General features: G+C 37.9%; 1 protein-coding gene across 1 annotated transcript in view; it reads right to left on the bottom strand.

Annotated features, from left to right (window-relative positions):
- Positions 1-2,472: 2,472 nt before the first annotated feature.
- The window catches only part of NUDCD1 (NudC domain containing 1), a 36,050-nt gene continuing 21,788 nt past the window's right edge, over positions 2,473-16,734 (bottom strand). Inside the window, exons 9-10 of the mRNA XM_007423669.4 lie at positions 4,584-4,740; positions 2,473-3,043 (exon numbers count right to left, since the gene is read on the bottom strand). Coding sequence (XP_007423731.1) covers positions 2,751-3,043; positions 4,584-4,740 — 450 coding nt within the window. The 3' untranslated portion in view covers positions 2,473-2,750. The remainder of the gene's footprint in view (positions 3,044-4,583; positions 4,741-16,734) is intronic.

Here is a 16,734-nt window from a genome sequence, read left to right as displayed (position 1 = left end):
TGAAGTCCACCCATCTTAAAGTTGCTGAGGTTGAGGAACCTTGCCCTAGGGTAATTGCTTTTTCTCTTTCAAAAAACACATTTAAACGGATGTTGCCTTTTTTGTCACCCCAATTAAATGAAACAGAATTTAGGTGCATAAGGAAGTCAGATTACTGTCGTTGTTCTTGTTATTTTGCTATTTGGGGATTAGTTGTTTTCATTCAGAGTTTGTGAGCCCATGGACAAAAAAGTACGCTGCCATTCTTTAACTGTACATTGCCAAAAATCAGCCCACTGTTGTACCTTTGGACATATCCAAAATACTATTCCCAAGTGATGAAACATGATACCTTCTGTTAATGATTTTGTATATTCTCTTTCTATACTGCTTAGATGGGCAAAGATTATCCTTGCTCCCCAGGCACTACCTCCCCAGGCACATATTTCATAAAACTGTTTTATAATTTCTTTTAGTATTCGGGAATTTCCTTTGGCAAGAATACACCTCCAATCTGAATGAAATATTATGTATGAAATGAATTGCAAGTAACCAAGTTACATGGAAGGTGATAGATTGAAGAAATATGAGCAGAAAGTGCAAAGAATCTGCTTAGTGGCAGCAAATTGTGTTGTAAGATTTAGTGTCCTTTGCATTCTAGGTTTTGCTGTTCTCTAGAGAGTTTCTGAAAATAGCTATAAATACATTAATATTCACTGGGTAGTTTTAAAGAAGCTGCTTTCTATCAGCTTAGAGAGCAGGTAACAGCATCTGGCTGACTTTAGGCCCAGCTGCTAAGCAGTGCTGGCCCTGGTTATTGCTTTAATAGGAGATCAACAAGAAATCTCAGGGACCTGGCTAGACTGGGAAATTAAACAAACACACACACACACACACACACACACACAATCCTGAAAGGAAGCAGTGACAAACCACTTCTGTGCTGTTGCCAAGAAACTACATGGAATTGTCCAGGAAGTACTCAGGAGTCAAGGAAGTAAGTAGCTGTAACAGTCTGTCAAATTGCTTAATGAAAAATCAGGAAGAACACTGGGTCATAAAGTTCATGGCCTTTGTTGTCTATATAGTAATGATCAGAGTATGGACAATAAACAAGATGAGCTTAAATTCCTAAACAAAGCAGCAAGTATCTCTTAATAGGTGTAACTGGGACCTAATGAAATGAATCCCATGATTGGAATTATAACATTTAAAGGATGGAACTTGTTCAAAATGGAATGGAATGGAAGTAACAGAAGAGGAGAAACTGCACTGTATATTAAGAATATTCCCACCTGATCAGAAATCTGAGTGAGTGAGCTTGGCAACACTGTAGAGCACATGTAGTTAAAATAAATGGAGGAGAAATAAAAGCAATTCTGCAGCTCACAGAGCAATAGCCCTTTGATTCCCCCCCCTTTTTTTTTGCTACTGCCACATGCCATTCAGGACATGATGTAAAATTAAACAATTGTTGTACATGTAGGCAGAATTTCCTCCAAATTATGACTAATTGAAAGGACCATTTCATTTTCAACACGGAGAGGAGTATTAGAAAAGAACTAGATCTGGCTAGATGTGGTTTGTTAGTATTGTAACCCCCTTTTAAGGTATCTTAGCTGTGCTTTCCTCTTATTAGTGTGTAGTAAAAAAGACAGTCTGGAAAAATGAATAACAATTTTTGCTGTAAGCTTTGCTTTAAACTGGCATATAAAAAACATAGTTTTTGGAAATTCTTGGCTTCACAGTTATGTTGTAGTAACTGGAAGTATTGTATAAAATATGATTTGATCTTAGAGAGTTTTGCCCCATGGTAAAATCTCCCTTCCCAACCAGATTATCTTTAATGGGTCTTAGTAAGTTTGCTGCTCCTAATAAAAGCTTACCTACAACAGTTTTAATTCATGGTCTTTTCAGACAATGGAACCAGCTCAGAACTGAGAAAGACAAAACAAATCTTTAAATTTTCTCAAATCCATTTTTAATGTCAAGGTAAAGAACACTGGAAACTTTCTTTTTTAAAAAATCTATTTTATTTCTCAAGTGGTTGAGGATTTGCATCTGGAAACTAGATACAATCCAAATGCAATTACCACATTTGCACATAATGAGAATTCTGAGCTTTAATTAAAAATATGCTTAAGAAAAGTGGATGTACATATTCAGTATCATTTGTTCAACGAGCCAATGCAAGCATTTAGTGAAAACGTTTAAGGAAAATGGAAACAAAAAAAGCCCAAAAACAAAACAAAAATATATTTACTCAGCTGCAAATTACATTTTAATTATTTAGGAACATTTCATTTTTTCCCCCCAAAGTGTCTAAATTGGCTGGGGAGGCCCAATAGAAACAGTTACAATAAAAAGCTTTAAGGAAATTTGAAAAAGAACATCATTGTCCATCTATTAAGAGACCTTTGATTAAAATATGTTTGTGAGGTGATGAAAAACTGTTTCACAAATAGTACTGTATGTTAGAAAAACACCTTTGTGGGGGAAGGTAGGATGGACATCTCAAGGTGATTCTAAGCAAAACCTCTGTTTTGTGCAAATAATAATAAATTTATTAAAAATAAATCTACAAATGCTTCTCTCCTAAATATGTAGTAAAATAATTTTGGTCACCCTTTAGGAAACGGTACACATTATACTGTACTACCTTTGCCTTGATAGTGGCATTCTGTATTTCTGTGCTAAGTTATGGAGTCATAACTGGAGCTCATTATGAATGCAGAGATATCAATATATATTTAGTCATTATGAGACAATGATTAATTCTCATTGCTTACTTTTATTATAAATAGAGCTTTTGTTGTGAGAACATATAATCTCTCGTTTGTTGCTTGAAAGCCCAAAAAAGGATCATGTGTTTCCAGAGTTGCTACCAACTGCTTAGCAAGCTGATCGACTTGTCTCCCTTCCTTTCGGTTGTAGAGAACAGTTGTTAGAGGAGTTGGCTGACGATAGATGAACACTCTTCGCAGGCACTCACAAAGGGCAGAATATGAGTGGTCTGGTGCACAGGCCATGAATTTCTTGTCCTGCTTGGATGCCTGCACATAACCTAAAACACACACAGCCAGAAAAAGCAAGTCATTATTTCCATCTCGCAGCCCTCCTGTCATTGTGTGATCTTTTGCTTTGTTTTGTTTTTTGCAGTAAAATGTGCATGGGGCACAACTTTTTCTTTAGGACTCGAACTGATAAATGTCCATGGCTTTGTATCCTCAGGGCTAGACTACTATAGTAGAATAGACTTGGGGTTGCTTTTTGCAACTACAAAGAAGTGCGGCTATGGCAAACATGCTAAGAGGACAGCACGTGAAAAATAAATTACCCGACCCCCATGTCTTGACTGGTTCTCTACAGCTCTTCAGCGCAGCATCTGAATTCTCTGAAATGTTGCTCTCATTCTAGTTCAAAGTAAATATCAAATGAAAATGGGTTTCCAAAGCTTAAAGAATTGCATTAATTATCTTTGCCACATCTGCCTAAGCCCTTTAATTGTGCAGCTGGCAAGATATTTCTAATCTTTCATTATACATGGAGGAACTGAAGCCATATTTTCCTTGGAACCAATTACGGAAGCAGATTATCACAAAAGTGTTATTTTGTATGCCATATTGCAACAGGCTAATCAACTAGGAGGAAAATGTTGCTAGTTTTTAATCAAACACTAAGAGGAAGCCAATATAAAAAGGCCAGATTTCTTTCCAGCTATTTGCAAATTAACAAAAATCCTGGACATTTTAGAATTTTCTTTTTTAAAAACAGCATCTTTAAGCTTTGAAACTGTTCACCGACATACTTCTATTTTCACCTTTCTAGGCAATACCAACAGACATTAGGTTTCTTCTCTTACAGACCAGACTAGTTTGTTTATTGGTATGTTTCCATTTCACTTTCTAATGCATATGCATCATGCAAGGAATCTTACAGTAAGAGCAAAGCACAATTTAAAATGATTGAAAGGTGCGGGTGTCCATGCAAATGTACTAAAAGCATGTTTAAAAAACTATTACAAAAAAACGAATGAAATCACATACCGGAGAGGGGCTGGAATTAACATCTAAAATTTAAGCCTTTAGAGAATGTTGGATTCTACGGTCTAAATGGCTGTCGCAACTCTGAATTCTCAGGATTCTATGACTATCAAAAATAATTTATGTTGAGTAGAATCTATTCACGTTAACTCAGCATAAAGATGTTGGAAATATCAGGTAAATTTCTTCAGGAAGATTGAATTTGGGCCTTTATCCTCAACTGATAATTGAAATATAGTTCACATCTGCAGCAATGAACAAATTCATTCTTTTCATATTCTCCCTAATATTTCAGAAGCTTTCTTCTATAAAACTAGCCTCTAATTCTTAAAAAAACCTCAAAAACAAAAACCCTAGACTTGATGAGACAACACTTGAATTACTATACTGATCTCTTTTATCACAAGATTGTTTCCTGAGATAAGCATTTCCAAAACTCATCCCAACCAAATTTTAATTAGAAGCTTTGCTGTAAGAACAGAGATGATTGAACTAAGTGGAAAAGTGCTATGGAACATTGTTTAATAGGAGCAATACTGTAGGGTCTTCTCTTTCTCTCACCTAAAGCATTGAAAGTAGAAATGTGCTCCCACTTGTCTTGCTGATCTGGATGGGGCTGCCAGAGAAGAGCATCAACATCATGGCGCAAGCAGAAGCAGGGCATTTCCTTAGGATCTACCACTGTTGAGAAAAGATACTGATTGCTTCCAAGATTTACCTGCAGAATTAAGAAAAGCAATCCTCTTTATTACCTATACAGAAACTACTAGCTGGCTATATAGAACACAACAGCACATTTTCAGCTTTGAACCAAGTATTAGTAAGTCAATTTAGTTGAGCAGTCCATATCTCTGTGCATTATATTTTGCAGTCCAGTTCCAATCTGAAGGATTAGGATTTTGGGATTGGAGGACTAGTGAACACCAGATAAAACTGATTAGATTCAGTTGTGCTCCCTGAGCCAATATGGCATGGCACTCTGAATTGCTGGATCTACAGGTTCAAAACTTCAGTTGGAGATGAATCTTACTGGGTGAACGCAGATTAATGTATTAATTATATAATCTCACTTTTCCATTATAAATAATGTTCAGGATGATTAACAAACCTTAAAAATACAGTACAAATTAAACACATAATTCTTTCACTATTTCTTGCTGTATTATATTTCAAAAGATTTGTGCCAAGAAAAACGTAATAAACTTTTTGGAGGCATCATTCTCCAATTTATTTTGAGCTGGTGGGAATTTTTTATAGAATGTCTATATAGATCGTGGACTTCTATGGGTTGTACTTAAACAGGAATAAAGACTGCTATTTAAACTCTATGAACCTGGGAATCGCTGTATGCTCCTTTAGAAAGGCAATTTTATATATCTTCCCCAAGCCTATAAATGCCATTAGCACACTGTAAAAAAAGTCTGCTGTACACATTTAAACAGCAATCATTATTAGGATAGTTGATATGCCAAACCATTAATGCTGCTGCTTCCAACAAAGCAAAAATTATCACTATGCCAATTTAACCAGATATCTATTTGGAATCCAAATAAATAAATCACTCTGTTTTGCATATGGAGAAGGTATAAGCAGGTCAAAAAGGCTCCACAGGCCACACACTCAAGAACATTGATTGTATTTTAGTTTTGTAAGAAAAAGAGCAGCTTTGCTGCTGAAAACCAAGGTTAAGGATTTATAACTAAGAACAAAGTTAACCAACTTCTTAATCCAGTATCTTCTACCCTACAATATGTTTAATTCTATATTAATTAAGTTCTACTCATTACTACAGTAGCCTAGGCATGACAATAAATATGCTCTGAGTGGCAAGCTGCCAATTACAAACTCCCCGTGGCATTTCTGTCCTTGCAGCTGAAGCTCAGTCTCTGCCCCAGGAAAGCTTTTTATACCCATAAAGTGATGTAACTTTGGCTTTAAAACTCTCAAGGGAATGAAAATGGGGTCTTTTCCATGGTTACCCTATGGCCATTTCACACAAGTTGGAGTTTTGAAGCATGGTTTGTCACATTATAAAGACAGCATATACTTGCTTACCTACGCTGAGATCAATAGTTTCATACTAATGTTTTAAATAAATCAAAATCAAAATGTACATATATTAGAAGAGAAACCATGCACCCATTTTTAAATAGAAACTTTAATTAGAATTTGTTACTTTCTAGTTGTTTAGCACCTGAAAAATAAATAACAGATGCCTACAGATATTTTACATCTTCTCTCTTGAATTGTTAAATTATTTATAGTGATAAATAAAGCAGATCATCCATCTTATAATAAAACAATCACAAACTGGCAATATTTATATTTACATATTTACATAAGACTGTAAGAATAGCTTTGCTGAATTAAGTCAAAGCCATTATTTTGTTCCAGCATTTTGTTTTTCACAGTGGCCAGATGTTTATGGGTTCTGATAAGCAGGAGGTGGGGACATCTCCCCCTCCAACCCTTGCTATTATTTCTTGCTAGTATCTGGAGTCCTGCTACCCCCAATACAGAAGTAACATTGAGCTTTCAAGTTAAGAGCTCTTGACAGATCTGTCTTCCATGAATTTATACAATCACGTTTTAAAACCATCCAAGTGAGTGTGTAGGTGATAGTGAATTCTCTCTCCTCGGCTAGAGAACATTCTATTGCCCTTTTGTCTATTCTCAATCTTCTAATCTGCTTCATTGCATAAATTCTGGTGCTAGTGCCTATTTTCTTCAAGCCATGCATGACGTTATATACATTGCTTGTGCCCCTTCTAACCTTTGCTTGCGAGGAAGGTGCATGAAATTGGCTTTATCATTTTGATTGCCTCTTTTGCATTTTTTCAAGCTCTATTATACCCTTTTACAAATGCAGCAAATACTGTAGACAGTGTTCCAAATGTGGATATATCATAGAGCTATACAGAGTCATTAAAAGATGACAGCTTTAAATTCAAAACCTTCTAGTGATCCTTATAATGGATTTTGTCAACATCTTCAGTGAGCTGTCCACTATGACTTCCAGATCATTTCTTGATTAATTACAGACACCCCAGACTCCATCAGTCTCATCAGAAATGTGTATGGGGGAAGGGGGTGGTCCCAATGGGTATCACTTTATACCTAATTAAATAACTGCATTTGCCATTTTTGAACATTCATCCAGTTTGTAGTGAATCATCTGGAGATGTTCAGTCACTTTTGGTTTTTAATACTATCCTGAATAGGTTTTTTTAAGGATTACCTACAAACCTGGCCCCCTCAATTGCTAATCCTAAATTCACATCATTTGTGAACAAGTTAATAAACTGGAACCAACAGAGATTCTTGTGAAATTCTACCTCTTACTTTCCTCCATTGAGAAAAATTGCTCATTTATTCCTTTGTTTTGCTAACCAGTTATCAATCCCCAAAAGGACAGGTCCTCTTATCCCATGATCAGCAAATCTACCAAAGAGCTTTTATCAACTACTTTTTGAAAATTCAGGTATAGAGTCAACATTTATGTGGTTCTCAACACTCTCAAAGAACTCTAAAAGTTTGGTGAGGCAGAATTTACCTTAATGGTACCCATGCCGCTTCTCTTTTGACAAGGTTTGTTCTTCTATGTGCTTAGATACTTTTTCCTTGTTTCTCATTTCTATCAATTTGCCTGAAATATGTTAAGCTGATTGGCCTATAATTTCTCAGGTATCTCCTGGGTCTTTTTTTTAAATGTTGTACATTTTGTAATTATACTCTTATCCACTTGAAGTAAATCAACAACAAAGAATCTCCAGACAGAAGAGAATATCCATGTTACCTGAACAAAAAATGTTAATGCAACTGGAAAATATCTTTTCCTTCCATTAAATACTACTTTCCCAACTTTTTAAAAAAGAACAGATAAGGTAGTAATTAATGGAACAAAAAAAATATGGCAATATGCAAAAGGTCAACTTACACTGCTGAATAATTAACTGATAAACAAAAAATATCACTGCAATTTAACACAGTTCACTACACCAAGGTATAATTTTAGAAGTATACTCTTTTTTTCTACCCTAGTAACAAAAGCAGTTGAATAAAAGTTGCATTACAGCTTAGAAAAAGGCCTATAATTGGTAACCCCAACTTCAGAAAATTTGGTCAATGATTAAAGGAACTTTCATGCTGGTATAAACTGCTATTAAAACTGAATTTTCACTTTATGAGAACATTCAAACATTTATTCAGGGGACAGACTTCCCTCTTGTGTGAAAACTTTGAAGACGTATTTTACAGAAACAGACGGTTTTGAAAAAGTTAATTCCTACATTATAAAGCTACACAGAGACAGGATATTAGAGAATCAGATTAAGATTGGAAAGATCACATTCAAATACTCCCTCAGTTATGAAGCTCACCAAGTGACTGGTCACAGTTTTTTAGCCTAAACTGCCATTCAGAGTGGTGGAAAAGATAAAGAGAATGCAGGAAAATCAGTTATGGCCACTTGGGCTCCTTGGAGAAGGAGGTGAAATAGAAATGAAAGCAAAGCAAAAATTCTTCTGAGTGCACTTCTAAAAAACTATCTTGAATTTTCATTTACAGGTAATCCTTAGTTACCGACCATTCATTTATTCTTTCTGTTCAAAGTTATGACGATGCTGAACAAGACTTACGGCTGGTCCTCGAAGTTGTACCTGTTGCAGCATCCCCACAGTCATTTAATTGGGATTCAGGCACTTGGTATCCAGCTCGCAATTACAACAGTCACAGCGTCCCGCGGTCATGTGATTGCCCTTTGTGACCTTCACTACCAGCTTCTGACAAGCAAAATCAATGGGGAAGCTGGCAGGAAGCAGGGCAATCACATGACATTGTGCCTAATGACTTTGTGGGATTCACTTACAACTGGAACTGCTGTCATAAGTTGGGGCAGTCATGTGATGTCATGCTTTATGACCATATCACTTAGTGATGGATTTCCTGGTCCCAATTACTGTCATTAACCGAGGACTACCTGTATTACATTTCAGAATTATTCTTCAAAAAAATCTATGAAGCAAATACAAATCCAGCCCTTTTACTTCAAAACTTCATTGCCATTTTTTTAAATAATGAAAAACAATATTTTTCTTAACTTAAAAAATGTATATAAAAGCTTTTAGAAAACTAATTTCTCTTCCACCATACATTTATTACAGATTAAGGCAATATAAAACCTGATACCACATTAGACCTGCTGCGTTCTACACAATATTTTTGTCACTGAGTCTCTTGCACAAAACTTTGTTTTCCAGTGAGACTACTGCTGATGGCTTACAAATTCATTCCTTTGAGATATTAAAAAAAAACCAAACAATGAAATGCTATGGTATCAATTTTATCAACAAATAAATAGCTGTACTTTGTTTTTGTTCCAACAGACTAATGGAATCACAGCAGCTTAAATGTCTGATAATGAAGTGATTCTAGTCTACTGGTTGCCAAAAAATAACTCAATTCAACTTCAGAATTCAGAAAAAAACATCGTATTATTTCAACTGCTGGTGTGAAAATGAGATTCGCAGCATGGCTTCTCAGCAAAGCAATCACAACTCATACTTTAAACAGAAATATTTTCACAATTCATTTGAGGATGCAATATAAGTGAGCATGTGCACTTTTCATGAAAAGCAAGATGCAAGAAGTATTATGGACCTGTATTTTAATGGCAAAAGGGGTATACAAAATGTTGCAAACTTAAAGCAGCTGTTATGTTTTGCTGAACATAAAATGGGACTATTTCCCATGGTTCTGAAAATTTCTAAATCTTGCTTACTGGTTTGTAAATTTCATTTGTCTTGATTTTTTTTTTTAATTCTCAGCACAGCTGGTAAAGTAACAAAGTCCACCTGACAGTTGGATAGTAGTCAGCAATAAAGTACACCTTACATATTGTTGTTAACCTAAGGTGAAAAGCAAGAGGCTTGTTTTAAGCTCCAAATGTTCCTTATGGCAAAACACTAAAAACATGTTGGGTTTTGTTTGGTACAGAGCACCAAACGCCCAAATTTCCGAAAAACAGCGAGAGCAGGCAAGATGCACCCATAGGCTGCTATGAGATCTTTGGGCAATATTTTGCTGATAAAATCATGCAAATTCCAGAAGTCTGGGCCCCCTACTGGCAGAATCTGTGGAGATGAGAGAGGTAGAAACTTCTGGTTTTATTTCATCTTGTGATTTTTGAGGAAGTGGATATGGTTATGGGCAATTTAAGGACCACCACATTCAAACTAGACCTGTGTCCCACCTGGCTACTTCAGGAAGCGTGTAGAGTTATGATCAGCTGGACCAGGAAGGTTGGGAGAGGGAGCAACATTACCTGCCTTGAAAGGGGTGGTAGGGCAGCCCCTCTAGAAAAAACCCTCCCTAGGCCTGGCTGTGTTGGCTAACTATCACCCGGTTTCCAACCTTCACTCTTTTAGGGCAGTTTGGGGAAAGTGCAATAGGGCTACAACTACAAATTGCCTTAGAGGAAGCACATTATTTACAACTTTTCAGTCAGGGTTTAGACCCAGGCGTGACACAGAAGTTGCACTGGCTACTCTGGTCAGCATCTGAATGGGGGGAGTGCTTCCTTCTTGGTCCTTTTGGATCTTTTAGCTGTATTTGATACCATCTCTCATGGTATACCTTTGGACAATCCATTGAACTGAGGGCTCTGTATTACAATGCTTCTGCTCCTTCCTGAATGAGTGGGTGGTTGAGCTGAACATTTATATAAAGGGAGATAGGTCATCCATTGGTTTGGGTTGAGATATCATCAATATGCTGATGACCCCAGATATTCATCTGCACTCTGGGCTGAGCCAATGACGCAGTAAACGTTTTGGGCTGGTGCTTGGAGACCATAAAGATCTGAATGGGGAAAACAATTACAGTGGAATCCCAACACCACTGAGCTATTTTCTGCCCAGAATCCATCTGCTCCAGTGTCAACTCTCACTGAAGCAGCAGGTCCATGACTGTAGGTCTTGCAAGATACATGTCTATTGCTAGATAGTCAAACAGAGGCTATGGCTAGGGGGCCTTTGTCCAGTTTTGGCTGGTATGTCAGTTGGAGCCTTTCCTGGAAAAAGCCCTGGCAATATTGACTCACATTCTTGCCCCTTCTCATATACATTACTGCAAGGCACTCTAAATAGGGCTGCCTCTGAAGACTACTTGGAAGCTGGAGTTGATATAAGATAAAGCAGTCCACCTGTTGGCAGGCAAGAACTACTATCTCAACATGATACTATTATGAACTCTACAGTGGTTGCCAACTGGCTTCCAGTTATAATTCAAAGAACCAATGTTGATCTGTAAAAACCCGTATGGTTTGTCATTCATATATCTATAAGACGGTGTGCTTCAAATGTAATCTACCTATCCAGAACATACATGTCAAGTAGGAATGCTGAAACCAGTACTACTTCTTTGTGGCATCAACACTAGACTACCCTGGAAACTGAAATGACGCCATTGTTCTCAATATTTAGAAAGCCGTTAGAGAACTTCTCAGAAAAGGCTTTTTCATTGTCATACTGTCACTGAGACACCTAATAATAATTTTTGGTGAGTATATTTTAATAATGATTTTATGACTATTAACACATCTATTGTGTATTATGTTGATAATTTACACACACACACACACAGTCTCCACCCATCTTGTTAAAAAGCAACTCTGGGCGGTTTACAGAAGAGATAAAATCCATTAAAATATAATATAATAAACAATCTTAAATAATTAATAAATTCCAAGGGATGATAAAATTAGCAAACAGCTTGCAGAGTGTCATCAGGATGTCAGCCACCCCCAGGATTGATTACAACTCTTGTTGCCTCATGCAAACTGACAGAGCCAGGTCTTAAGTCCTTTCCGGAAAACCAGGAGAGTAGGGACCTGCCACACCTCTGGGGGGAGAATATTCCAAAGGGCGGGGGCAACAGCAGAGAAGGCTCTCCTCCTGGGCCCTGCCAGCCAACATTCCCTTGCTGAGGGGGTCTGCAACATGCCCTCTGTCTGACCGGGTGGAACAGGCTGACATAACGGGGATGAGACGGTCCCTCAGGTAACCTGGACCCATGCCATATAGAGCTTTAAAGGTGATAACCAACACCTTGAATTAGACCTGGAAGCAAACTGACACCCAATGCAGCTCCCGCAGCAGAGGTGTTATATGTGCCATCATTAGGGCACCCAAGATTGTCCGCGCAGCCGCATTCCGAATCAGCTGTAGCTTCTGGATACTCTTCAAGGGTAGCCCCATGTAGAGCACACTGCAGTAGTCTAACCAAGAGATGACCAGGGCATAAGTGACTGACCGGAGAGCCTCCTAATCCAGGAAGGGGCATAACTGGCACACCACACGAACATGGGCAACGACCCTCCTGGCCATGACTGCCACCTGCTCCTCAAGCAAGAGTTGTGAGTCCAGGAGGACCCCCAGATTACACACTAGATCTGTCTGGGGCAGTGCAACCCTGTCCAGAGCCAAAGATGGCAAATTCCTGAATACAGAGGGGCCTCCAATCCACAGTCACTCTGTCTTACTAGGGTTCAGCTGAAGCCTGTTGCACCCCATCCAGACTCCCACAGCCTCCAGGCACCGTGAAAGGGTGGTCATGGTATCACTCAGGTCACCTGGGATGGAGATGTATAACTGGATATCATCTGCATATTGATGATACCTCATCCCATGGTGATGGATGATCTCACCCAGTGGTTTCATATAGATGTTAAAGAGGAGTGGAGAGAGTACCAAACCCTGTGGCACCCCACAATGGAGGAGCTGTGGGCTGAGCCTCTTGCCCCCAATCAACACTGACTGGGATTGACCTTGGAGGAAGGAAGAGAACCAGCACAAAACCGTGCCACCCATTCCCAACTCCCCAAGGTGACCCAAAAGGATACCATGGTCGATGGTATCGAAAGCCACTGAGAGGTCAAGTAGACTGTTCGTTTTAAGTGTAAACTTTGAGGAGTCTATTAGGAACAAGTCTGCATAAAAATATACTAAATAAACAAACAAGTACCAGATTTATACACGAGAAGATTGCACAGAAGTTTTAAATATTTTTTCTTACTGGTAAGAATCAATGCTTCGGAACGGTGGCATGAGACAAAAGTTACTTCTAAGAAAAAATAATAAGCATGTTCTTAAGATAAGCATGCTCTTCAAACTATATGCAAGGATTTTAATGGTTTGGAGATTCTTATCTCATCACATGATTTTAGCAAATCCTCTGGGTAGCTCATAGCTTAAAACACGGTATCAAAAGAGACTGAAATGAAAATTCTAATAAAAAATCAGAGGTAGCATACTAAAAAGATAATGGGGCATAAGAATACAGGTGGTCCTTGCTTAACGACCCTAATTGGGACCAGCAACTCCATCACTAAGGGAAGCGGTGATTAAGCAAAACATCATGTTACCCTCCCCCCCCCACTTAGTGACAGCAGTGCTAGCAGTCCTGTTGTGGTTGTTAAGCAAATCACCTACAGTTGTGAGCAAGACATTGTGTAACGGCAACTTGCAGCCTCCTGCCGGCTTCCCCATTGACTTTGCTTGTCAGAAGCTGGCTGAGAAGTTACAAATTGTGATCACATGACCACGGGACGCTGCAACCATCATAAATGTCTGATGGTTGCCAAGTGCCTGAATCGGATAATGTGACCATGGGGTCGCTGCCATGGTCCTAAGTGCAAGGACTGGTCATAAGTCACTTTTTTTAGTGCCATTGTAACTTTGAACAGTTGCTAAATGAATGGTTGTTAAGCAAGGACTACCTGTATTTGCAACTAGTATTCTTCCAATACAAGCTGGAATGGGAGAGCTTTTATTCTCAAGACTTTCAAGACTAAAAGAGATCCTGCTGAGTTTCTTGGTGGAGTAAGTTTCATAGTAAGGCTTCCTGTGCTGGAAGACATACACTTGCATACCCACCCACCCACCATTATATATTAAATATATTATATATTAAATTATATTATAAAATATATTTATATATTAAATATATAAATATTTTGATCAACTGTGAATAAAAATGAACTGCATGTGATTTCCAGGATTGGGACCATTGTAATGGGTCCTTCCCCATCAGCTGTAATGGCCCAGGGATTTAAAACAAAGAAACATTTGTTTTCATTATTTCCTGGGCAATTTGTTCCTGTGATAATTTAGAAACCTAGAAAAATGGATTACATAAGAATTTGTAACATTTTATTTTTAGTGATATATAAAGGGGTTAAGATACAAAAGAAATGAATCTATACATAGAACTACACATTTTAATTTTCTACACCAGAAGTATATATATTGACACAAATGCACACATCACATTTTATAAAAACTGACATTTTATAGCTATAAAAAAAAGCACTAAAAATAAATAATGGCTAAATTACCATTTTTGGGGAAGTTCTGTATTCTTCTTCCCCTGAGGCAAAAAACAGAAACAAAAATAACCTTGGAAGGGACATTTTTCTTTTGCTTCAATGTTTCCAGACTTGTTATATCTCTACTTCCTAGTGCCCAGCATGCTTTTGCCCTAATCCTGTATCCTTGTGTAAACTCAATTAAGAAAACTACCCATTAAATTAACCCTTTAAAATAACAATGCTGTTTTAATAGTAAGTGAAGAACCATCTACACACCCTCAAATTAGCCAAGGCATAATTAAAAATCTACTAGTATCATTAGTGATGGCCAAACTGTGATTAGGAACTCCAAGTTGTACCACCATGTATAAAGCTCTGCGTTCCAAGAAGTTTTGCATTCAAAGAGAAATGACAGCATGGATGAACCCGATGCCCTATGGACCCATCATATCAGGGGCAGGCAACCTTTTTCTTCTGGGGACAGCACTTCCTGCTCTTATCTTGCCAAGGGCACAATTAATGATGTGATGTCAGTGGAATGGACAACGTTTTCAAACCCGATTTCCTTTGACATGGGGATTAGGAGGCAAAGTAAGTGGCTTAAATCTCCCCCCTACCCCCAGCTTTTGAGAAACTTTTAATATTTTGCTCCTCAAAAAAGTACAACCTGCCATAAACAAAAAACGGGTCTGAAACTTGTGCCCTGCTTAATCTAGGGAGATCTGCTGCCCACAAATAGTGGGCTGACCAGCCTGTGTTACAGAACTCTCATGGTTGGGAATCCTGGGAGTTGTAGTCTAATGAATTTGGAAAGCACCAGGTTGAGAAAGGCTAATATAGACAGAAGATCCAAACTTCAATAAACCTATGGATAGGTTCATCTTGATTGCATTCAGCTATTAAAACTTAAAACTCTGCTTCTTCCTTCTAAATGTCAAGTTGTGTACTGGGAATCTGAAAAGGTGAAGTTTACCTTTAATGATAGTAAGACTAGACTGCTGCAGAGCAGATTTTAAATTAGGTCGACATGACCCATTACGATGAGCTATATTAAGTTCATGGCTACTGAAATTCCAACTGTTATGGCATGACAACCCTTCCAGCTTTAAGGATTCAAGCTGACAATAGTGACAAGGTGTTTAATTGACCTTTTCTTGGTGGCCATACTTAAGTAATGGTTCAGATAAAGTAACATGAGGGAATTCAATCAATATGGGACAACACTGACTGCTGCAGGAAAAAAAAAGGAAACTAAAAGGAAAGGTATCATGAGTAAAGCAAAACAAAAAGGTAGTACAGACTTATGGAGTATACTGTTCAATGTATTTTGAGGCATTAACACCTCAAATTGAAAGCTACGTTTTTATACAGAATTCTTTTAATAAATGACTACTGGGACAAACAGGTATGTCCATTCAGTGTGTCTCCCTTGACAGCTAAAATAGACCAAGCTTTTTTATTGACTGATTATGTCCTATCAAGTCAGTGTTGATTCTAAGCAACCACACAGACAGACTTTGTCCAGGATGATATGTCTCCAACCTGGCCCTTCAGGCCTTCGAAGGGTGCACCCATCATCACTGTAATTGAGTCCATCCACCTTGCTGCTAATCACCCTTCTTCCTTTTCTCTTCTACTTTTCCCAACATTAGAGACTTCTAAAGAGAGATAGGTCTCCATGTGATGTGTCCAAAATATAGTCATTTAAGTCTGGTCATTTATGCCTCAAGTGACAACTGTGTTCAATGATCTGTTTGTTTGTTTTTGCTATTATGAATGTCCATGATATTCTCAGGAATCTTCTCCAACATCAAAGTTCAAGAGTGTCAATACCCTTTCTATCCTGCTTCTTTGAAGTCCAACTTTCACTTCCATAGAGTCTCATGGTGAAGCCATTGCCTGCACAACACTGATCTTTGTAGGTAAAGGCATATCACAGCATCTGAGCATCTTTCTAGGCTTTCATTGCTACTCTACCAATTGCTTGTCTGCAGATATTTCTTGGATGCTTTCTTCTTACAATACTGATTATATAAATTTATTCCATAGTCCAGTGGAGGGAATCCATGAATAAATCTTAATGTTATGTAATCACTGTGCACTGGCTATTTCTTTTAGAATGCTTAACGTCTCACTCTGATGGAACTGTTCTAATTTTGGGCACAATTCTGAAAGAAGTTGGATCACTTCATAGAAGCCAGACTTACATGCTTTGTTCTGTTCTGTAAAGTAATACCATAACAAGTGCATTAAGTATCCCTTTTGAATCCCAGGCATTTTGGAAGCAAAATGTGTAGGAAACCATGAGTGAAACATCACACCTACCTACTGGACATAAGCTCCACT

The sequence above is a fragment of the Python bivittatus genome, unplaced genomic scaffold (assembly GCF_059951505.1).
Source record: "Python bivittatus isolate LINGU-HERP-01145 unplaced genomic scaffold, Pbiv_v1 ctg000590_np1212, whole genome shotgun sequence".
NCBI classification, from domain to species: Eukaryota; Metazoa; Chordata; class Lepidosauria; order Squamata; family Pythonidae; genus Python; species Python bivittatus.
This window is presented reverse-complemented; position numbering and strand designations above follow the sequence as displayed.